This window comes from Leptonychotes weddellii, chromosome 12 (genome assembly GCF_054177405.1).
Source record: "Leptonychotes weddellii isolate Sample4059 chromosome 12, ASM5417740v2, whole genome shotgun sequence".
Lineage (NCBI taxonomy): Eukaryota > Metazoa > Chordata > Mammalia > Carnivora > Phocidae > Leptonychotes > Leptonychotes weddellii.
In genome coordinates, this window is record NC_138380.1 from 18,888,777 (window position 1) to 18,907,290 (window position 18,514).

At 35.9% G+C, this 18,514-nt stretch overlaps 1 protein-coding gene across 6 annotated transcripts in view; it reads right to left on the reverse strand.

Annotated features, from left to right (window-relative positions):
• Positions 1-18,514, reverse strand: part of MKLN1 (muskelin 1) — a 329,771-nt gene that overhangs the window by 43,764 nt on the left and 267,493 nt on the right. For all 6 annotated transcript variants that reach the window (XM_081799638.1, XM_081799639.1, XM_081799636.1 and 3 more), the window contains 2 exons: positions 14,557-14,778; positions 11,755-11,884 (listed from right to left, as the gene is read on the reverse strand). In XM_081799638.1, the coding sequence (XP_081655764.1) occupies positions 11,755-11,884; positions 14,557-14,778 (352 nt within the window). The remainder of the gene's footprint in view (positions 1-11,754; positions 11,885-14,556; positions 14,779-18,514) is intronic.

The window sequence follows — 18,514 nt, forward strand, 5'->3', positions numbered from 1 at the left end:
TTATGAAAAAAAGATGAAGAGCAGAAACAGCATTCAGCGTTTGTTTTGAGTGAGCTCTTACAGAGACAGCACACCTTCCCCAGGAACTACACCCAGCCTCTCTGCATCAAGCTGCCACAGTTGTGAACTGTGTGTATGAGTGTTTGTGCTTTAGCTCAATTTATTTTGTGCCTCAGTTAGCAAGATGTGTCCTAAGATATCAGAGAAGTTTGAGAGAGAGGTTGTTTTTTGGGTCTGGGAAGACTCAAAATTTTTCCTTATAAATAAGTGGTACTTGCTTCTTTGCTTTATACCATTTTGGCTTACCAAATGCTACTTTTGGATAGTGGGAGAAATAGAAAGAGACAGAGATCTCCTAATGAAACTTTAAAACTCCAGGAATAAAAAGAAAAATTTTAAAAGCTTCTAGAGAGGGGGAAAAAGCAGGTTATTACACACAGAAGAATAAGTATCAGACTTATTAGACCTTTTATCTGTTAACAATGAATGCTAGAATACAATGGAATAATAACTAAAATTCTGAGGAATATAAAAAGATACAGAATTAAAATTCTATTTCCAACAGTGAGGGCAAAATAAAGGAATTTTTGGATCAGCAGAAATATGAAAATTTGTATCAATGACTGCATATGAAACAATTCTTTGAGGAGCTATTCCAACAAAACAAAACTAAAAAGGAATCCAAGAAAAGGAATGACATGGGATGTGAGAAACAGTGGCAGTAATAGATGACACAGGAAAGCAAAAGGAAGCTTGAAAGAAAATAAAGATCCATTAGATCTTGAGCCTTTATAAGACATTTGGAATGAAAAAGTTTTAATACAGAGTATTTTTTCACCTGTAAGTCCAATAACAATACCTGAATTATATATGGTGCCCCATTCCCCCTCCCCCATTATACTTTCATTGTTTAGAATTTTGGTCCTAGTGTTTTTCTTTTGGCAACAATGAATTTTCTCAAGATAATTTAATCACCACTTATCATATACTTCTAACATCTCCTAAATTTATTTCTGAGTCTTGCTTCCAAATGGGTTTCCAATATGGATCTTCATATAGCAAACCTTCCTAGGCAAATATACCTAAGAATGTTTTATTTCATACTAACATACGAAAGTTAGGAGAATATAAATTTCTTGGTTTAAAGTCATTTTCCTTGATCACTTTTTAACTTTACTGTTTTTTTCCATTCACTATTGCTGTCTGATGTCTGTCCGTCCATCCATCCATCTTGTTCCCTTTGCAGGTCATCTTTCTCTCTGAAATCTTTCAGAATTTTCCCTATGTCTTTGATATTCTTAACCAAACTTTAATGTGTCTATGTAAGTGTCCCTTTATTCTTCCTTTCAGGTACACTAAGCTCTTCCACCAATCTGAGGCCTTTTGCTTTTCTGAATTCTAGCACATGTACCTCCATTATTTCTTCGATTATTTGCCCTCTTAAAATTTTATTTTTCTCTCCTTCTGTTACTACTGTTAAGATGTTGGCACTTGTACAATTCCTTTCCATATCCTCTAGTTTTTTCTTTTATATTTTCTTTCTTTTTTTAAAAGATTTTATTTATTTATTTTGAGAGAGAGAGAGAGAATGAGCATGAGTGGGGGGGGGCAGAGGGAGAGGCAGACTTCCCAATGAGCAGAGAGCCCAATGAGGGGCTGGGTCCCAGGACCCCAAGATCATGACCTGAGCTGAAGGCAGATGCTTAACCAACTGAGCCACCCAGGCACCCCTCTTTCATGTTTTCTATCTCTTTATCTTTTTTTTCCCTATTTTTCCTGAATATTCATTCTAATCTTTCAACTAATTAATTCATTCATATCCATTCTATTTATAATATTTGTTGCAGTCTTCATTTCAAATATATTTTTCATATCTAATATTTCCATTTGGTTCTGTTTTTATGATTTTTAGATCTTATTTCATATTACTAATATGTCCCTTTATATGTTTAATTATATTAACCATGCTTGTTTTGAATTCCTGGTTCAACTATTCAACTATTGTAATAATTCTGCTTTAGATCATATATGTTTTCAGTTATTGATTTCTTTTGAGACAGCTGCAGTCCTCAACTGTCTATTTATAGCTCTGTGAGGTAATATTGTTCAAGGTATCAACTATTCTTTCTGTTAAGATATATTTTATTAGGGAGGACCAAAGGTCAGGACTTAAGTAGCATCAGTTCCAGTGAATTTAAGGAAAATGGAGGGGGAAGAGGCATAAGGTAGTGAAGCCTAGACACAAAGAACCAGTTAATCACTTCTATTTACTATTATCCCCCTATGTAAGGGTTTCACACCTTTAGACACTTCAGGGAAAGTAGAAGGCAGTCTTCTTGGACTTGACGGGTGAGAGGAAAGAGAAATGGATTACTGAGAGTAGATGGTCAGTCCACATCTATTTTCACCAATTCTTAACACCAGTAGGGTTTATGCACTGCCATAATGTTGTTCTTTGGATTCTGGCACTAGTTGTAAAGGCTAGTTTCTGTAGTGAAGGAACAAGAATTAACTCAAGGTAATTTAGGGGACAGACAGCATTCTATTTCATTTAAAGAGTTTCTGGAGGCCAGTTGCCTCTCATTTTATTTTTCTAGGGTTTATTTCTGGGGAAGGGAATCAGCCACCTAGGTTAGTCTGCAACTTTGGCAGAAATAATTTTCATTTCATATTGTTTGAATTTTGCTTTATGAATTATGCACATTGCATTACTTCTATAATAATTCTACTGAAATAAAAACTGGTTGAACAAAAATGGCATTATCAAAAACTAAAAAGACCTAAAGGTCAAAACCAAAGAAGAAGCTTTCATTCTAACATGTTATAACTATTAACACTCTTCTGTATTAATTTTCTTCCCAAGAAGAAAAAAAGGCTATCTTTACAATTTAACGGTTTCTAATAGGTAGCTGTGAGGGAAAGAGAAAAGGATAGGAGAGTTGCAACATATAATATTTTAAAAGCTTTTAGATTCAACTGGCAAAAAACTCAACTGAATGGCAGAAATCTTAACCAGTCTTTATAAACTGACTCACAAAGAAAAATTAAACAGATCAGTAAACAAGATTATATGTTAATCACAAACACATTTTGAAAGAACACTTGTCTGAGAAAATACAAAATAAGAATAATGCAACAACTGGGGCGCCTCGGTGGCTCAGTCGTTAAGCGTCTGCCTTCGGCTCAGGTCATGATCCCAGGATCCTGGGATAGAGCCCTACATCCGGCTCCCTGCTTGGCGGGGAACCTGCTTCTCCCTCTCCCACTCCCCCTGCTTGTGTTCCCTCTCTCGCTGTGTCTCTCTCTGTCAAATAAATAAATAAAAATATTAAAAAAAAAAAAAAAAAGGAAAATGCAACAACTATTACAGCCAACTTATTTCTAGTTTTTCCAGGAAATCACAATGATAATCCTTCAACTCTCCTATTTTTTCTTTAACATTTTTAAAACTTAAAATAGGACAACTATTTTTCTTTTCCTTTTCTTTGATTGACCCAATAGGGGGAGATTACCAGAATCTGTAACATAAGGAAAGCCTGCAGGGAGGCTAAAAAGACAACAGAGATATTTTTGAAGTAATTTCAATTCCTGAAGAAGATACATTATTGCATTAATTCATGAACTAATCTCAACTCTATTTTTGCTCATGTTCCAATGCACATATTATTAGTTACTTTAGTTGAAGACACAGGAAAAAAAATACAGTTTCAGAACTGTCACAGGAATATAAGTTTAATAAAAACAGCTTTCTAAAATTTCTCTATTTGTTAGGATATTTTCAGCTTCAAGTAACAGAAAACCCGAATAACAGTTTATTAATGAGCTCATATATCAAAATTTTGCAAGTGGGCAGCTCCAGGATTGTTTTAGCAATTCAACCAAATCATGGTGCTAGGTAAACAGCCCTACAATTCTCTTGGCCTTCCTTTTTTTTGAAAGTTGCCAGTACCAGCTCTAAGCATTACATCCTTTTATACTATCTGTTCTGTGCATTCCATTAATCTGTATAAAACTGCACCTTTATAAATATCTGGTAGTGTTAATACTACTTCATTACCTTTCATTTTTTTTTTACTTTTTTAAAAGATTTTATTTATTTGTGTGAAAGAGAGAGAACACAATCAGGGAGAGTGGCAGGCAGAGGGAGAAGCAGGCTCCCCGCTGAGCAAGGAGCCCTATATGGGACTCGATCCCAGGACCCTGGGATCATGACCCGGGCTGAAGGCAGATGCTTAACCAACTGGGCCACCCAGGCATCCCTACCTTTCATTTTCAAAACTGTCTTAGTGTTCTTGCATGTTTGTTTTTGCTGGTGAACTTTAATTCATACTTACTATCAAATGACCTAAATTTTATATTAAAAATACGAAACACTTATATAAGCTTGTAACTAAGCAAAAACACCCCTGGGAGAGTAGAAGGGGGAAATTATGTAAAGTTAGTATTAACAATAATGGTGAGAGGGGGAAAAAGTACAGAATCCAATTTTATCAGAATAATGGCACAACAAACATAAAAGATGCTAACTGGAAAGCAATGAAGCCCAGTTACACTGAAAATAAACACTACCATTTCCTAGCTCAGTAACTAATCTGCATTAATGACAGCAAATCATTAGCTTCAAAATCTTCTCTGTACTGCTGAATTGGCCTGATTTAGTTAATTGTTAAAAGTCTGAAAGAGTCAAATCCACACGGATTTATTCTATATAATCACATACATACAAACATACCCACTTATTTATTAAAAAACAATGTCAATAATGTCAATGTTTGACCAATTCCAGTAGTTGAACTAAAAATCAGTAAGATTTTGCTTTTAAGGTTTTCATGAAAATATGTTTATAGATAAATTAGATCTTGCAGACATTACTAACATAGCCCTCATGTTAGTTTCACAGCCTGATAGCAGAAGGGAATGAAATTTAACTGTCAAAATTTTGCAACTAGATGAGGCCTTAAGATCAACTGGTCCAATCTCATTTTCAGATGAATAATCAGGCCCAAGGAAGTTATGTACATAATTTTGCCAAAGTTGCAGAGGGATGAGTGGCAGATCCAGATGAAGAGAGACCAAGTCTTCTGATTCTCAATTCACTATTCTTTCAATTATACCAATCTGCTATTATGGTTAGAACAGAATGGAATGAACAGTGACAGATGTGGGAAAATACAGTCAACAGATGTTAAGGAACAAAACAAGTAAACACATAACTACTATAGAACAGGGACTAGGTTGTAAGAGCTCTAATATCACCAATGCTTGACTTAGCATCTGGCAAATGGTGAAGACTCATATGTTTGCTACCTTGAATAATACAGATACGAGAAAGTAATCCTCTTACAATAAACTGAGTTTCTATAGCAAACTATAAAGCTCTGGTGGCGTGACAGACTATCTTCTAAACATAATTTTCAATTAGTGTTAAATACAGAGCTTACATATGGGGAGTCTGCTAAACCCCTTGTGCTTGCCAAAAGTTATTCAGAAATAAACCCAAATTTTAGATGTGCTGAATTTTGATGTAATTATGTATGTGTTAGACACAATACTAATAAATCCCTTCTTTCTAAGCAGCTGCCAATCCACTGATTTAAATTGTAATCTCTTTCTGAGGGGAGCGTAACATTGTTATACTCTAGTTAAAAAGTAAGAGTTGAAGTTTCCTCAGATCTTGAGATGTTAAACCTAAGATAATTCATTTAAATAAAGAACAACCATATAAGATTTTACAGTATTTGACACAATAAAAACATTTTAAAAATCAGCAGGAATTTTACAATTAGATATGCCATTTCTTTTCTTTCTTTTTTTTTTTTTAAAGATTTTATTTATTTGAGAGAGAGAGGATGAGCAGGGGGGAGGAGCAGAAGGAAAGAGAGAAGCAGACTCCCTGCTGAACAGGGAGCCCAACTCGGGGGCTCGATCCCAGGATCCTGAGATCATGACCCGAGCTAAAGGCAGACACTCAACCGACTGAGCCACCCGGGTACCCCAGATATGCCATTTCTAATTGGTGATCTTAATAGTTCAAATTTCATCTATAATTTCAAACAATCCATTTGAAACTCACATCATAAGTGCAGTTTTAATCAAATAACCCACATTACTGAATCACAGATAAACATAATAATTATATGTTAAGTCCATCTCAAATTACAGTAATTAACTGTAGTAGAAAAGCTTTAGAAGAACAGTTAATAAATAGAATGTTTAAATAAGCTACAGAGCATCCAAGTAATGAAATAAAATTGGTATTTTCTTTTTCTTTTTTCTTTTTTTTTTTAGGATTTTATTTATTTCAAAGAGAGAGAGTGAGTGGGATGAGCAGAAGGGACGCTGCGCACGGAGCCTAATACAGGGCTCGATCCCACCATCCTGAGATCATGACCCGAGCTGAGATCAAGAGTCACAGCCCAACCTACTGAGCCACCCAGGTGTCCCCAAAATTGGCATTTTCTAAGAATATTTAATAATGTGGAAATTTAAATAGTATCTTGCCTTGTCCTTAGAAGGGCTTTTCGTGGCTTATAAACAATAATCTAGTAAGATAAAAGAAAATTAAATGGGCTTTTAAAAATCAGGTGAAACTATTCCCATGGGAGGACAATTCAATATACCATAGTTCTGACATGAGGTTTTCTGTTTGGTCTGACTTAATCCAGTGAAATATTTTTTAGGAGATCTAGAGTACTGAAAAGACTGAATGCTCTTTAAGAAATCCTGAATAAAGTCTACGTATTTCAGCTAAGCTTTTCATAGATTTTGAAAAGCAGAGTCAAGATTATACTAAATGAATATTTAGAATTGTGTTAACAGATTAGAACCATATGCTTTAATTCCTAACCTGGGCTTGAGGCACTAGAAAATTTCAGGAGACAATGATCTGTAAACTAAGATCTGAAAGATGTGCACAAGTTGGTTACACTCTGGAGGTCAGACGGAAGAGTGATTCAGGCAGGGAGAACAGCATGGACAAAAACCCAAAGGCAAGAAAAAGTATTGTATCTATTAAGAATTAATATTCAGTGGTCATGAAACAAAGAACTGGTGGCAAGGTGAGGGTGGATACTAAAAACGGGGCTGGAAAACTAAGGTGGGGCATATCATAAAGGAACCCAGGAGTCAGGCTGAGTTTAGACTTAATCTTCAGAGCAAAGGGACACAATGAAAAAATTTTAATCAAGGAAGAAAGCCTATCAAGTTTACATTTTTTATGTTATTTATTTTATTATTTTAAAAAAGATTTATTTGGGGGGGGAAAGCTGTGGGTGGGGGAGAAGAGAGAGAGAGGGAGAGAGAAACTTAAGCAAACTCTGTACTGAGTGCAGAGCCAGATGCCGGGCTTGATCCCACGACCATGAGATCGTGACCTGAGCAGAAACCAAGAGTCAGAGGCTTAACTGACTGCACCACCCAGGCGTCCAGAGTTTATATTTTTTAAAGATATTTTCTTATCTTATTAGCACTGATCCATAAGTAAGGTTGTTAATCTACTTCTTTGTTTTCCCTGTGCACAACTGTAAGCTCTAGGAAGACAGAGCCCTTATTCACAATTGTATCTCTAGCACTTAGCTTATTATCTAGCACACAGTAGGTGACCAAAAAATATCTGCTGAATAAATGTTAAAACACACAATTCTGTACTTCACTGGTAACACAAAACTGCTGTATTCTGCTTGCAGTATGGAGAATGAGTTGGGGGGAGATGTGGAGTACACAAGAAGAGGAAGACCAATTATTATAGCCTATACAGATATATAGTAATATCAACTGTATTCTCCACACAAAATGACTACTGTAAATACAGGACTATTGTAAACACAAGAACGTGAAAAGCCTTTGGGAAGTTTTAATAAAATAGTCAATGTAATAGTCATTATTCAGAGTAAACAAGGTATGTTTCTGGGGCACCCGACTGGCTCACAGTCAGAGGAGCTTGTGGCTCTTGATTTCAGGGTTGGAGTTCCATGTTGGGTGTAGAGACTACTTAAAAAAGAAAATCTTTTAAAAACAAATAGGGGTGCCTGGGTGGCTCAGTCAGTTAAATGTCCGATCTTGATTTCAGCTCATGTCATGATCTCAGAGTCATGAGATCAAGCCTAGCATCAGGCTCTGCACTGAGCCTGAAGCCTGCTTGAGAGTCTCTCTCTTTTCCTCTTCCCCTCCCACTGCCGCTTGCGCTTACTTGCTCTCTCTCAACAAACAAACAAACAAACAGAAGAAGAGGAGGAAGACTAGGAACAAAGGCCAAATAGGTGATGATAGCTCAAACTAGTGAAGTTGCAATGGGAATAGAGAGAAGATGGAGGTAAAACCGACATTACTTAATTACTGAATGGATCAGTGAACCTGCAGATAGCATTGGCATACTCTTGTGAAAAACGAGACACCCAAGAATAACACTAGCCAAAACTGGAGGATCAATCCATCTCTACTCTTAGAATAGCCATGAGCAGGGACACGATATAATTTTGTTCACTTACAGACACACAAACTGAGACTGAGAAATTAGGTAACTTGTTCAAGGTTACTTGACTAAGGACTAAGACAGGCTCTGGAGAGCTAAAAGAGCAGTTCTCAACTGTGGCCACAGGGGTATCAGAAAACCCTGGGGCCCGGGGGAGACAGACAAAGAGAGAGAAAGTGGCACATGGGTGGGGGTAGAAAAGAAGGGATAAATAGGAAGGAAGAGAGAAAGAGAGGGAAAGGAGGAGGGGGAGGGAGGGAGAGGAAGAAGGAGAAAGAGGGAGCGAAATAAAGAGGAAGGGAGATGGAGGGAAAAAAAAGAAAGAAAAACGAAAGCAATTTTAGTTTCACTCTACTGTGCCAAAAGAGCCACTGAGGTTCCACAATTCCAAATAAAACCATAAGAGTTTAGGCAGGAAAACTTTCCAAGTATACAGTCTAACCAGACATTCAACTCTGCCATAAAAATCCTCAATTAAAGCACCATACAGCCTCTGGACACTGCAACCTGTAGGCATATTGTCAAAATTAAGCACTTGGAAAATGTGTATCTAGGCAAAAGAGTGATATTTTCAAAATTTCAATCAATCAAATCAAGCCCCTTTTTATACCATTAAGCCTTTTAATACCTCTAATTTTTTTTTTTAAGATTTTATTTATTTATTTGACATAGAGAGACACAGCAAGAGGGAACACAAGCAGGGGGAGTGGGAGAGGGAGAAGCAGGCTTCTGCAGAGCAGAGAGCCCGATGCAGGGCTTGATCCCAGGACCCTGAGATCACAACCTGAGCCGAAGGCAGACGCTTAACCGACTGAGCCACCCAGGTGCCCCTACCTCCAATTTTATTTAGAAAAAAAAATCCAAACATCTTGCATTTGTACAAGGCACTGAACAATCAGAGTTATAACTATTTTTCTACCCTCATTTCATACCAACTTCCCTGCCCTCAACTCTTTCTGGAACACACTAAGTTCTCCCCTGCTCTGGGACCTTTGTACTTGCTCTTCTCTCCCTTCTTAACATGGTTCTTCCTAGTTCTCTACTTCTCATCTTAAATCTTGAAGATAACCCCTGCAGAGATGGTTTTCTAGCCTGCTTTATCCACATGGGACCTCCCATGTGACTTATTCTCATGGCAGCCAGTGTTCTTTCTTCACAGTACTGAATGGGAGACTGCAAGTCTCCCCACCAGCATGTGAGCCCTCTGAGAGGGAGGGATCTTACCCTCTCTCTCAAGCACTGAAAACATATATGGCACACAGATGCTACTGAAATATGTTGGGAGGGAGGAAGGGAGAGGATCAAACTTAGATGCTAGCAGATGCCCGACAAATATTATTAATGAATGAACTTGTTCGCATGGAATAATTCACCATTAATCAATTAAAAATTAAAGAACACACAGCAAAATTGGTGATTCTGATTTTATAAGAGTTGACTATAGCAGTAATTAGGGAATGAATCCATACTTGTCACTTCTCCTAATACCTCTAGTCCATGGTAGTAAAACCATAATGATGAAAAAGTTACTGCAATTTAATGTAAATTTAAAAATAGAAGAATATAAAATTGTGTTAAATTTTATACAATAAAATTTTTGAAAGAAAGAGAGAATGCGGGCGCCTGGGTGGCTCAGTTGGTTAAGCGACTGCCTTCGGCTCAGGTCATGATCCTGGAGTCCCGGGATCGAGTCCCGCATCGGGCTCCCTGCTCAGCAGGGGGTCTGCTTCTCCCTCTGCCCTCTTCCCTCTCGTGCCCTCTTCCCTCTCGTGCTCTCTGTCTCTCATTCTCTCTCTCTCAAATAAATAAAATCTTTAAAAAAAAAAAAAGAACCATTTAAAAAAAAAAAAAAAAAAGAAAGAGAGAATGCACAGGGGAGGTGCAGAGAGAGAGAGAGAGAGAATTTCAAGGAGGCTCCATGCCCTGTGTGGAGCCTGATGTGGAGCTTGATCCCATGACCCTGAGATCACAACCCAAACTGAAATCAAGAGTCAGACGCTCAACCCACTGAGCCACCCAGGCGCCCCTACAATAAATAAATTTTTAAAAACTAGAGGGAAATACATCAAAATGATAACAGATTACATCTGGATGGTTTGATACAGTTTCTTTTTTACATCTTTCTATATTTTCCAAATGCTTTATAATGAGCATATTATTACTTTGATAATCAAATTATCACACTTTGCTGGCTCTGAAGCTAGCCATAACCATGAACAAAGCATTATACTGATCAATTTTGCAAATTACTATATAATAATAACTCATTTTTTAAAATCTTCAAATGATAGTCATTAAAACTTACCCAGAGTGAGTTTTTGTACTAAGTCTTTGTTACTATCATTCTTTGCCACTTTTTTCTTTTAATCCTGGGAAGTAGTTTAAGCCTGGTGGAAAAAACACCTCTGTACTCATTTCCCCCAGAAAATAAAGCTCTAGCCTCTGCCTAGTAGGAAATATGAGAGAAGAGTCCTGAGGGTCCCTTCATGTGCACTTTTTAACTATGGTACTATCTTCCGTTAAAACGTTTTTAAAAGTTTTTTCTCATAAATATGAACTATTTGAATAAAAAGATCTATTTTTATAATAGCTAAAAGAAAAAGCAAACTGATCTAATTTCTCAAATTAGGTATTTTAAACCACTGCATCTTAAATACCATTCATCTGTGTATAATAATCACAGGCAAAGTGACTACTATTCAGGGTAACTATGTAAATTATTATCCAAAATACGGTACTTGAGAGTGAACAGGGGTACTACTAATCACCATGCCAAGGCAATATGCATAACACTGAGACTATCTCAGGCAAACCAGTCACCCTATTATGAGGAGAATAACTTGGAGCTGAGCTTGCAAACTTAAAAGTCATTACGAGTTACATGAAGTCCTTCCTCAGAACAAAGACATACTCTACCATGCTACTGCCTAATATATGTCACTACAGTGAAAGCAGAAGGCGGAAAGGATTAGCAAACACAGAATAAGACAGTTTTTAAGATATTAATTCTTGCAAAGCCCCACCAAGCAAGCACACACATAAATAATGCCTTTAGAAATGTACATATTGTCTTTCTGCTCAAATAATATAATAACTTGTATATTTTAAACAGATAAAACTGGATAATTCAGCTGGTAGATTTTTCTTCCCCTTACTCAGAATTACTTCAATTAAAGACATGGGGAAAGGGTGAAGAATGGTTAGAAAGAAAAGAAAATGGGCTATATATAGTCTTCTACCTAAAGTAGTTAAGACATGAGAGAAGAATCACTAAATGCCTTTACCCATTCCAGAGTCTTTCTTGGTGCCATCTGATATTATGTCTACATGATCAGAGTCCACATCATAACTAAAGAAATCATTCAAATAGGTCTTCGATCGCTGGCCACCAAATACATATAAGCAACGATTTTTCTGAAAAATAAGGAAAGAGGGCAAAGAAGGGAGAAAGTAGTCACTTCCATGAAGAATTCAGAATGATCCTTTTAAAATTTAAACCTCTATAAAAGCAATTTTATGACAGATCCCATGCAATGGAGTACTATGCTGGTATAAAGAGGAATGATGAAGCTATCTATGTACTGAGAGGTGATCTCTAGGATACCTTATTAAAGTAAAAAAGGTATAGAATAATGAATGCAGGGTGCTGCCTTTGCATAAGAAATGAAAAAAAGTAATGTGCGTATGTTTGTTTCTTTCTTCAAAAAGAAACAAAGGAAAGAAGCTAATTAAAGACCTTAATGGGAAGGGACAGAGCAAGGAAGACAGACAGAAACCAGATCTCTCCAAAAGTACACTGACATACGGTTTTGCCTTTGGAACTACGTATATTGCTTTTATTTAATTAACTCAAAAGAACAAAAGCAATCTCTGAAATTTGAAAAACAATGAAATAAACTATCTTTAATGAAATAAACCTATCTGTAAAGATATGACCACACAGAGACATGATCACACAGAGTAGTAGTATTTCTAGTGATTTAATTCATGTTTTTTGACTACCCATCCCTACCTATATCCTGAACAGAAAAATAATCAGAAAGAACCTGAAACATTCAGTAATTTTTGTTAGTTCTGTGATTCTGTAACTATTATAGAAAGACATAAGAAGTAATATAATACTGTCATTAGGAAGTAGGATTTTAACCTTAAGATACATAAATATAAAATCAAAGGGATATTAAATTTAAAAACTCAATAATTCTTAATTTGAATCGGTCATGTCAGTATGAACTAATGATTTAATTTTTCTCTTACTAAAAAAGATATATATGTATTTATGTAATATACATATGTGTGTATATAGCTATATGTATGGGTATACTGAGAAAGGGGCATTCCTACTGGACAAAGAAAAATTTGGGCATCAAAAAGAATAATGACAGCACTGGATTAAAAACATCAAATATATAAAAGTCCACACGTTCATAATAATGCTTAAAAACTATATTGGTTAATTTTGGACCTTCAACTCATTAATATGAGAAGGTGACAGAGGAAAAAAAATCAAACATTTATATTACCTATCCTGTGTGGTATGCATATCAGGGTAGCCAAATACTTAACCAACTGAGCCACCCAGGCGCCCCTGGGTAGCCAAATACTTAATGAAGGTAAGTTTTTAATATCAGAATCAGTTAATAAATACAGAATAAATAACATAATTAGAAAAATTACCGTTTTATAAACCGTACACAACAATTATCAATGACTGCAAAAGCCATTTGGTAAAATGCTGACAAGAACCTTCACTACTGATCAATCAGGCTGATAACATCTAAACCCATCGAATAATTTTAATATCACCAAAACTTTGATAACTACATGTTAAACGCCTCTTGATATTTTGCAATCACACCATCTTTGATGAAGTATTCTTGCATTTCTCCTTTTGCATTCCTCACCCCCCAAAAAAGAGAAAATCTAAAATCAAGCCTCTAGATCTAACTACCAGCTTACAGGAAATATGGAGACTAGATGATCACAATACAAGGATAAAATTAGCCAAATCAAGAATATGGGACATTCGAGAACACATATGATTCAGCTTCTTTAACAAGTAAATAAATGGTATACGAGGGGGAAAAAAATAGGAGCAGGGAGTACTGTTATGCTTAAAAGAAATTTTAGAGACATAACAACCAAATATAATACATAGACCTGTTTTAGAGTCTGACTTGAATAAACCAACTATCGAAAGGTATTTTTCAGTATTTCAGAAAACAAAATGAATGCAGACTATGTATTAAATGATAACATGAAACTGCTGGTGCTTTGGTTGAGTATTACAATGGTATCATAATTATGTTTATAAAAAAATCCTTATCTGTTAGTGATACACCGTAGTATTTATAGGTGTAATGACACACTGTCTGGAATTTGCCCAGCAAAATACAATTTCAGAATAAACTTAAAAATTGGAGAAACATCAAAGAAAATGAAATTTAAGTGGGATAGATATATGACAAACGAATAGTGGAATATTGCTAACTGTTGAAACAGATAAATAAGTACACAGGAATTTATTACCCTCTTTTCTCTACTTTGATATATGTTTAAAATATTCCACAATATGTTTTTAAAGTTAACAGAAAGAAGCCCAAGTTTTCATATAACATCTGAAAAGGTTAAAGAAATGGCTCCATATTGGTTTTGCTGATAAATTTACATTCTAATTCTATAAAGTCAATTCTTAATTCTTCGTACTTAATGGAGAATGGCAGAGATGAAAATAAAATAGTTGATCTTCTAGTTACTAAGAGAAATCAGTAAGTAGAAAGATGTAAGAAAAAGAAATAGCTACAGTATCTGTATAAGCAGTAGTCTTAAAAAAAAGTGTTGAGAGTAGTATTCAAGTAATAACTATTTAGGAATTACTATGTTAATAGGAAGAGTCTCATAACTAGCAACCAGTTCACTGTTGAGGAAGTTTTATTTTTGTCTATCATTGCTAACACTATGAAAGTGTTTCATTTATTTTTAATGAACAGTTTTGATCTCTTTCTGAAGATTTGGATTTCGCTACTTCTTTTTCTATTGAGAATATACATGACAAAATAACAACACAATGTATAGAATATTCTTACTGAGTGGAATAGCATGCAGTGTCCTATCCGAGACTGGATGTCCTCAGGCCCAGCATTACAGGAGTCCTCTCGAAGAAGTTTCCAAGTTTGACATTGACAGTTGAAAGCAAACAACCCACTGAACTGTGGTTCACTGGCTCTGCTGTCGTCTACGCTGCCATTACATGTCAAAATTCTACCACCAAAGGTGTAGATCATATGTTTTTCTGAGTCCATACACATCTATCAGAACAAGGCAACAGATTGAATCGTTACAGATTGTTCCTATCATATGTGATAAAATGAAACCAATGTGTGCAGTTTTAGATTCTCGAGAAACTAAACTTTGTCTTAATAACACTGAATACCACCCCTGATTATCATGTGCACTTACTGCAATAATGCTTACCACCTGGCAGAGATTCATGATGTATTTCTAAATACTTTTTTGGGTTTCCGTTTTTTCCAATGAGAGCAAAATATATTGGGTTAAAGACCTTTATGCTTTCTTGAAACTGTATAATTTTTACCAAATCAATCAATAATACATGAGGTGCTGATTAATACCAAAGACTGAATGCTAATCATACTCTATGGATAAACAGTGATCACACCCTCCTTTTCATCCTCCTTATAAAAACTCCCTTCTTTCTATTCTAGGCAAGCATCCATCCTATTAATCTTGCTACCCTTTAAATCAGAGGGCAGCTATGTCAATAAGAGTAATACAACTAAATCTATCTTTCTGCATTTATTTTGCTAAGCTCTTCAAATTATGTTGTTACAATATGTAAAACAAAGAAATGTTTGCAGCAGTCTCCAGACTGACTTCTCTAGTAATGAATCTGCCTCCTTTAACACAATATTATAAATTTAATTTTCTTTGAGGTATGTTATACAATTTATGTTCAAAAGCCAAACTTGATTCTTTCATTCTTTCCACTCAAGGAGATTATGGCTTTTCATAAAAATATCTCTGAGAAAAAAGCCATTTGTCACAAGACAGTAAGAATCAAATTCTATTTCAAAGAATATGTGAGTCCTAGTTGGGAATTAGATGTTGAACACAAATGGCATTAATATTTAAGGAATAAATTGCATATACAAAACATCTATCTTTTGGCTAAAGCACAAATACTAGCCATTATATGTTCAATTTTCTCCTCCCATCAAGTTGTGCTATTTATCTATTTTTGTATTGTTTTCAGGAAAAGCTATTTTCATAATTGTAAATTTTGGTTTTTTAATTAATATTAAAAAGAAAAGATTCTAGCATCTCCTGATTTTTCCCTAACCACTAAAAGATCCAATCACTTGTCATTTCCCAGGTTTCTGACAATCTTCCATAAATTAAGATGAAAATCTATTCCTCAAGGGTGAAATCTTGGTGAATATGGTTCAAAGTATTCCCACTTTTTAATCTTAAATTATCATATCATTAAAAGCTATCCATAAGCTGCTCAAGACAACTCCGTATGGCCCCATTCACCTACTACATCACCATTTGAGGTTTCACTGAATCTGAGTCACATTACCCTGTCCTAGGCATTTAAGACTCACATCTCTCCAAACACCTCAGGATCATGTTGAAAATCTTGAGGGATCCACATTATGGGAGCCTATTTAAAAATTTTTACAAATTTACAGATTCATACTAATTTTGGCTAAACTCTGTTATCCAGCTCCTATGGTTCTTCTTCAAAAGGAGTTTCTATTTCCTTCTGGGGATATTTAACTTTAATTTTGATGTGGCTATTCTCATTTGTTATTAGTGGTGAGGCATAAACATCTTTATCTTAGTAACTCTTTCCACCATACCAGACCAAACCAACTCAAAAAAAGAGAAACTATAGTAGCTTCACTGACTCTTTCCCTATCTTAGAACAAACAGGACACAAAACAGATAAAATTAATTTTATTCCTTCGGGTTGGTTCTTCCCCAGATAAGATACGCAGTGTCAATGAGGGTGAGTTATCAAACAAGAAGTGTTAATCACTCTAGGAAACTTTATGTTGTGCAGTTTATGATTTCCTTTTCATTTTTAATCTCTGAAAAAAACTTCTGAAAAGCTAATAACCTATTAAAGTCTGTATGATAATATTAACATCTTTTCTCTTGAAGACTTCAAGAGATCATTTATGTCAAATCTTGGAAGACCACTCACTCATCTACTCTATCAGGTTAGATATTTAATTCCTAAAATCAAACAAATAGTGGATAGCCACTTATTCCCTACCCCAATGTTTTAAAATCCAAAAGTCTTTTACTCTGTCACATGAACACAAGACTGGCTAGAATTAGGCTGGGTTCAAAACAATTTTTCTCCTCACAAACTCTGAAGCTTTCTAACCAGTGTTGCTCAACACACAAACCTCCAAAAATGCTTCATGTTAATCTACCCCTTGCTTACTTACAAAGGTAACCAGTGTCCTCTCTGCGGCTTTTAGGATTTTCTCTTAATCCATGGTTCTAAAATTTCATTAAGAAAGTATCTAGAAACAGCGCAGAGGATCATAGGTCAAGGGGGGGGAAACTGAAGGGGAAGTCATCAGAGAGGGAGAAAAACCATGAGAGACTCTTAACTACAGGAAACAAACTGAGGGTTGCTGGAGGGGAGGTGGGTCGGCGGAGGGGGTAATTGGGTGATGGGCATTAAGTAGGGTACGTGATGTGATGAGCACTGGGTGTTATACACAACTGATAAATTATTGAACACTACATCTGAAACTAATGATGTACTCTATGTTGGCTAATTGAATTCAAATAAAATATTTTTTTTTAAAAAGGAAGTATCTAGGTAGGGATATTCTTTTTCATTCATCCTAATCTGTCCCTGGTGTTCCTTTAATTCTAAAAACTGTCTTTCTTCAGTTCTGGGACCTTTCTTCCTTTTTAACCTTAAGGCATGTTGTTTTCAGTTTGCTTTCATTCTCTTTTTCTAGAACTCCTATTAGGTGGATATTAGAACTTCAGGATCTTTTCTCTGTTCCTTAACCTTTCTCTCATAATTTCAGCTCACTAACTTAGTAACTTTTAGAGATGAGAGCTTTTTAATCAATTGATTCAGACTTTTATTTGGTTAGCAAATCTTTTTTTTTTTTTTAAAGATTTTATTTATTTATTTGACAGAGAGAGACACAGTGAGAGAGGGAACACAAGCAGGGGGAGTGGGAGAAGGAGAAGCAGGCTTCCCACGGAGCAGGGAGCCCGACGTGGGGCTCGATCCCAGGACCCTGGGATCAGGACCTGAGCCGAAGGCAGATGCTTAACGACTGAGCCACCCAGGCGCCCCGGTTATCAAATCTTTAACTTATAATTTTTCCAGATATTTTTCATGGATGAAACAGCCTCCTGAATTGCTCTAAAAATATCACTTAAACTTATCTTAAAGGCTTCTCCAGTCTATACTACTAGCTGTTTTTCTTTGTTAATTCTTAATCTGTTGAGTTCACTACCCCTGTCTGTCTCATGGTATTCATTACTTTCAAATACTTGATTTTTTTTGGCTGTTGTTCTAATCCTCTTTGTATCTGCAAATTCCTGTTCACCTGCCTCTTCATATACAGCAGCTCTCCAGTGCCTCTTGGGATCATTGCTCTAACCGTCCAGCTCCAGTGTCCACACTTAACACCTGACCCATGTGGACAAATACCTAAGATAAGTGCTGCTCAGTCAAACTGGAGAATGCCCTGCTGTCCAGTCCCCAACTGATCATCTAATGTTTGCCCCAGTTACATAAACTTTGAGACACTCTCTTTTTTTTTCTTAAATAAACTTTGAGACTCTAGTTGCTGTAGTCTTATGGGCTCTGGTTTCTTCTGGTTGGATCTGAACCCATTTGCTTTCTACCTTACAGGAACTCTCCCAAATTTTTTTAAGTTCCCCAAGGACATTCTTTCCTGTTTTCAACATTACTATTAACGTGTTCTTTTGCATTTCATAGACTGTGGGGCAAGAGGACAGTAAAAGTTTATGTTC